The sequence below is a fragment of the Dipteris shenzhenensis genome, chromosome 18 (assembly GCF_047967505.1).
Source record: "Dipteris shenzhenensis isolate YYH24624 ecotype China chromosome 18, Dip_SZ_1.0, whole genome shotgun sequence".
In the NCBI taxonomy this organism is placed as follows: domain Eukaryota; kingdom Viridiplantae; phylum Streptophyta; class Polypodiopsida; order Gleicheniales; family Dipteridaceae; genus Dipteris; species Dipteris shenzhenensis.
In genome coordinates, this window is record NC_141613.1 from 55,540,179 (window position 1) to 55,546,517 (window position 6,339).

The window sequence follows — 6,339 nt, forward strand, 5'->3', positions numbered from 1 at the left end:
GGCTGCCCACCTAGGCTGGTTTCCAGACAGCTTTTGAGGAGCAGAAAGGAGCAGCACCAGCAACAACAGTTGGGCCTCATCCTGGAGGTGAACTTGGCTGAAGACCTGCAGACTTAGCTCACTCAAAGGGCTGCAGGCTGGTTTCCAGAAAGCAAGGTGGAGAGGATCACTCTAGACAGAGAGTCTACATTTGCTCGAGGTGGAGCACGCAAGATCAAAGATCTAGAAGTGCTTGACATTTAGTAGGAGAACCTTTTGGTATTGTATCCTATCCTACTTTGTGGACGGACGGAAATATAAAGAGTTGCTTCTGTATTTGTTTCTGAGCATTGTCTATTTGCTAGCTTGCACATCTATGCACATAAGTTAAGAAGTTTGTGATTCCAGACCCCACACGCACACTGTGTGAGCTCCTTGGGCATTACTATCAGTCTTTTGTTGTGCGTACCCTCTCTTCAGTCATTTCTAACACAAACAAGGTTGGTGATAAAGAACACCCTTGTTTGACCCCAATAGTACTCGTGATCTCATCTGTCCATCTAGACCCTATCCAAACTCTGCCTGAGACTCTCTCGTAAAGTGCCATGACAGCCCAAATGATCTCCTCGTCATAACCCAAGTCTTGTAGACGCCTGATGAGGCGGGCTCTCGGAACCGTATCAAAGGCTTTACAGAAGTCCACAAAGCAGCAATAATCCCTCTGTTTCCGTGCCCTCGCCTCCTCAGTGATACACCTAAGTGTGAGAATGTGATCCATGGTCCCATGATCACGTCGGAATCCAGCCTGTCCATCTACTCTAAGTCCCTGCATCTCTACGAAGCGACTAACCTCAGAATCAGAGAGAGAGAGAGAGAGAGAGAGAGAGAGAGAGAGAGAGAGAGTTTATTAAAGTCTATTAAAGGCCGATGGGTCTATGAGACGATAGAAAACCTGATACAATGAGCAAAAGGGTGGAGCTACTAAGCCACCATCCTAACCCATGCTAGAAAACTGTGTAGGCATAGTCAATGCCATCATCATACATATCGCCATATTCATCATCATCATGTTAGAAATCAACCAACAGAGGGTACAAACAACAGAAGACTGATAGAATAGACCATCTACTCTAAGTCCCTGCATATCTACGAAGCGACTAACCTCAGAATCAGAGAGAGAGAGAGAGAGAGAGAGAGAGTTTATTAAAGTCTATTGAAGGCCAATGGGTCTATGAGACGATAGAAAACCTGATACAATGAGCAAAAGGGTGGAGCTACTAAGCGACCATCCTAACCCACGCTAGAAAACTGTGTAGGCATAGTCAATGCCATCATCATACATATCGCCATATTCATCATCATCATGTTAGAAATCAACCAACAGAGGGTACAAACAACAGAAGACTGATAGAATAGCCTAGGAACTCACACAATGTGTGTGGGGAGTGGAATCACAAACTTCTTAAACTTACGTGCATCAAATAGATGTGCAGACTCATCAATAGACAATGATTTAGCCAGATATAGAAGCTACCAAAAGAATATATATTTCCGTCCAAAGCTATGGACACAATATAAAAGAGAGATAGATCCAAAGGCCCACCAGAGCGTGGTCCTTTGATCTTACCACCACGTACTTCTACTAACTGGCGGATATCTCTAGACTTGAGCCCGTGTGCTCCACCTCGAGCGTATGTAGACTCTCTGTCCAGATCTCAGCTCCTTGCTGCCCTAGAAGACAGCCAAAGTCCCAGCCCTCTGTGAACTCAGTCTGCAGCTCTTCTTGAACTCCTCTGCCTCCTGAATGTAGGCCTGAGGGAGTGTGTGCTGCTGCTCCTGCTGCTCCCAAGCATGCTCGCTGCTGGATAATTTAGGCCCCTCCAAAGGGCTCTTTATATAGGCCTCAAGGGCCCTTGAAAAAACCCCACTGGTCAGCCCCTTGCTGGCCGACTCAGTCTGCCAAAAAAACCAACCTGGTTGGCTGCCCCTACCAGCCCAAACAAGGCCCTACATAAGCTTAGGCTTTCACTTGCCTTTGTTCCAGGGCATAAAGCCCTCCATATTATGTGGGATCCAGCCCCCCTTGGCCCTGCCATCTTGTAGGCTTGGTAGGCTGGCTCTGACCAGCCCCAATACTGGCCGACCAAGCCTGTTGGCTCCCTCTGCTTGCTGCGCCATCTCCAGGGACTGTTGCAGCCTATGAGCTTGCCCACAGCCCAATGCTAGACTTCCCTTTGTAAGGCTTCAATGGACCCCTGGGCTTCTGAAACTGGAGTTGTCTTTGTCCCTGAACTATCGGGGCCATGTATCTTTTGAAGGTGTCTCCATCTTTGCCTTTTGAGGCAGCCATCATCCGTAGCAAATCTTCTTCGTTTCTTCAACCACTAGGACTGAGCGCATCAGATATCGCAGCTGTCTTGGGTTCAATGCTCACTTGGGTGCGAATACTTGGATGCAGACCAACCCAAAACTTCCGCATCCTTGTCTTTTCTGAAATTTGGAGATATGCTGAAAAGAACTTCTGATTGTGAGTCTCGACTGATTGTAAGTCTCCCCACCATGCTCTGGCATTGCTTGAGATGGAGGCTTACAATCTTCAATTTTCACTTCTCATGATAACTTCCTGTCTAGAAAGCTATGTTGAATTGTCGAATGAAGTCCAAGGCTCTCTCACTTGCCCCATATTTCCCATCAAAAGTAGTAAATTTGATGGACTTGCCTCCTTTGAAATCGTCTCGTCTTGATTTGGCCTTCCTCCTTTTGCGCACAAGAGATGTATGCTCTCAGGATGACGAGGAGGAGGAGGAGAAGGAGAAGGAGAAGAAGGGCTGGAGCGGGGAAGTCTCCGTAGGTGCTTTCTGCTTCGTCTTCCATGAGGCTTTTGACTCCCTCTTTTCTTCGAATCTGAATATCTTTGAACTGAAGGAGAACTTTGGGAACGCTTTCTTGAGGCAAGATGCTGCCTAGGAGATTCTTTAGAAACTGAGGGAGATTAATGATCAATTCCTTCTCTGTGGGAAGGTGGAACATGCTAAGGCATCATCTCCTCAAACAAGTGCTGAAATCGATGAATCTTCTCAAGAACTAGAACTCCTCCATTCTTCCCTTTATGAATTCTTCATCTAGATCTTCATCAGGTGCAATAGGGCGTGGGTGTCTCTTAACTGGGCCGTCTTATAGTTGAGCTGCCTCGTTCTGAAACCATGATATGGGAGATGGAAAATTGGACCCACTGAATCAAGCTTGGCTAGGCCTAAAGCAATCAACTGCAAAACCCCTACTCCTTCCAAGAAGGTAAACGCTTATGGGTGAAGATGGGAGCCGGCCCGATGCATGATGAAGTATGGGTGGGTGTGGCTTTTGGTTGAATGGTTCAACCACTAGTCCGGGGTATGGGCCAAATAATATAAATAATATAAAGGATTATGACCCCAGCTGGGTTGCAATGAGGCTGCTTCAAGCTCGCAGTTGTCCTACTCCAAACGGAAGTCTCTTCGGATCATTGTGGGGACTCTTTGGATTGTTGCCACCAAGGGAAGTAGCAAAACCGCGCTCTGATACCACTGAAAACAGATCCAATAAATCCTAAACACCCTTCTGTAATCAGATCATAACAATTTAAGGCTTTGGGGCATTGCACAGCAGAGAAAACCCCTCCCAGAGCACTTCACAGCAAGTCCAGGGCTGAATGGAGGGCAGGAAATCCAAATCGCAATAAGTATATTGGCCCAGGTAGCTGGAAAACAGTTTACAGAGTAGGTTCTTGCCCTCAAAACAGGTCCCGCATGCCAAGAACTAGTACATATGTGGAATCAGCTGTACAACACCTCAAGAAGTGTGCAAGAGTAGAGGAAGTGATTCACAGCAAGAAAAAGGTGCTGGAAGAGAGAGTAGAAGACATTACATGACACTAGGGCTCAGAATAAGGGCTGGAGCCCCCCCCCGAAGGTCTTTATTGCAATAGAATAAACTTTGTACAACTAGCTCTGAGAAGAGCATGAAGCTGAGTACAACCTTGAATTAATCTAGGAGCTCTGAGGCCCCTTCTTTTATAGACTTGGCCTAGCTAAAAGCAAGATCTATTTTTCTAAAGCTAAAGCTAAGCTTTCCTATTTTTAGCCCACTTTGGGCCGCTTTTATGCTCTTTTTAGAACCTCGTGGGTCCTCCTTTAATGGCACCATCTCCCGGGTACTTTTTGCCTTGTTGAACCTACCTTTTACCACTTGCTCCAACCTTTTAGCACTCTTCCAAGTCCTACACAAACTCCAATGCTTAAACCCATTAAAGGTTAGCGAAATGCATGCATTCCTAGTTCTTGGACTAATCCTAGTCCCTTGTGGGCGTGCCCACAGTTCTCTTTTACCAATGCAAAGCAAAAGTAAAGCAATAAGACTTGTTCTTAGTTAACCAAAGTCCACATTCTCTGACCAAAGCCAATTCTAATAAAGTTTCTACTTCATTTCCAGAGAGAAGTACCAAATGGGGTGATAGCAGGTCTTTTGCCCAACATTAGCTACCACCTCCAGCATGCTCGTGAGGACTCTTCCCAAAGAGCAGATAGAGCAAGTCATACGGCACATGTATGAGGGCCCACATCCAATAAATGAGAGGGTTTGTCGAAAATAGGGGTCAATGTCCTCGGTGCGAGGGACAATGGCTTGAAAATGGTAAGTTTTCATTGGAAACAACATGTGCAATTCGCACATGAGGTCTTGGTGCTCATTTTAGGGCAAATCTGCCCAGTCCACTTGGGACTGGTGTAAAGCCATGTTCAGACTGTCTGGTCCATAAAGGACCTGTTGACCAGCCTGAAAGGGCTGGCAATAGCCAGCAGTTATAGGTAGCCAATGGCTGTGTAAGACCCAACTACAGGGCTGACTTCGGGGTTCGTGTTAGCTAGGGACATAGGCCAGACCTGGTCACCCCATGTTAGGTGATGGTCAGCTGTATAAGACAGCTTACTCAGCTAGTTTGTGAAGGGGGCAGACTGCCCTCACTCCCTATAAAAGGAGAGCTCTTAGCTCTCTTCTTACTTCCCACTCAAGCCCTTTGACAGGCAAACAAAAGAAGAGGAGTACCAGCAATGTTTGCAGGCATCTTAGATAGACAGGAACAATTGGCTGCACGTGTTGGCAGTGTTTGAGCCTGTGGAGCAAAAGGATTATACTCTGGCTGTTATTTCAGATTGCATTGTGCGTTTGTGGGTTGTTAGATTGAAGACAGTAGTGAGTCCTTTAACACCCAGCTCCGCTGGTAGGGTTAACTTGAGCTTGCTGTCTCATTCTCTGACAGCCTCTTAATTCTAAAGTATCTAAGAAAGCTTGTGTTTTGATCCATACAGTATCAAAGACCAACGGACAACTTATACTTTGTGTGTCCTATTTAGATGCTATACTAAGGTGAAAGAGCCAATTCCACTACAAAGTCCAAATTCTTCTCAATCGCCAGTCTGATGGATTCGTTTTCATCTCAACCCATGTTGACTTGTAGCTCCTCCATATACGATGTGCGAAAAAAGCAGCTCTCGAATTGCCAAAACAAGAGATCTTTCATGGCGGCAACCAAAATGTGGCATCTGCCTTCCCGTTCAGAAGCTTCAAGGTAGAAAATAATATGTGCCTTCTCCAGGGTCACCAAGACATGCACGAATCTGAGCCGCTTCAGTACCAAATGAAACATAAATGCTGGTATCATGATCAGAGAGCATACACAGAAATACAGCCTAAAATATACAATACACAGAAAAGAATGACAACGACCTCCAATAAACACAGTTTGCAAGGAACTAGAGGACGTTCAGGTCTTATGCCGACACTCTGGCTGGAAAGCACGGCGCCCAGGAAATGTGCCCATAGTAGGCCTGCACAAGGCGACGCTGCATGTACCTGGATCTCCCGCTCTCCGTCCGTTTCATTTTTGCCGAAGTCAAGAGGGAGCGAATCGATAGGTGCTGAGACTGGAGTAGCCAAATCAACGTTACAATTGGGCCACTGGAGCGATCCGCAGAAGCAAATGTCCCAGTGTACCTAAGTAGGACTCTTTACGGAGTTGGAGTGAATCACTTCTCTGAAGTGAAGCTACTTGAGTTAACAGTGAGCAACTTAGAACTAGAACTACAGTTAAAAGGTCCTCGGTTGGCTGAGATCAAAGCCGTCCGATTGATCTGAGCCATCCGATCGGGCCACCCTCCCCTAGGCCCTAACTTGACGTACAACTATCACTATGAACTTGACCACCGTTACAAATTTGCCTCATGTCATCGACTGGAACCCCTCTTGCCGGCCCTTCACACAGGGGAATAAGCCGGAGTCGGGGATTCCGAGCTGGAAAGTGCTTGGAATTCGGCTCGAAGCCGTCAA

At 46.5% G+C, this 6,339-nt stretch overlaps 1 protein-coding gene across 1 annotated transcript in view; it reads right to left on the minus strand.

Moving 5' to 3' along the window:
- Positions 1-6,087, minus strand: part of LOC147891448 (protein phosphatase inhibitor 2-like) — a 35,917-nt gene extending 29,830 nt beyond the window's left edge. Inside the window, exon 1 of the mRNA XM_087389778.1 lies at positions 5,866-6,087. Within this exon, the coding sequence (XP_087245904.1) occupies positions 5,866-5,894 (29 nt within the window). The 5' untranslated portion in view covers positions 5,895-6,087. The remainder of the gene's footprint in view (positions 1-5,865) is intronic.
- Positions 6,088-6,339: the final 252 nt, after the last annotated feature.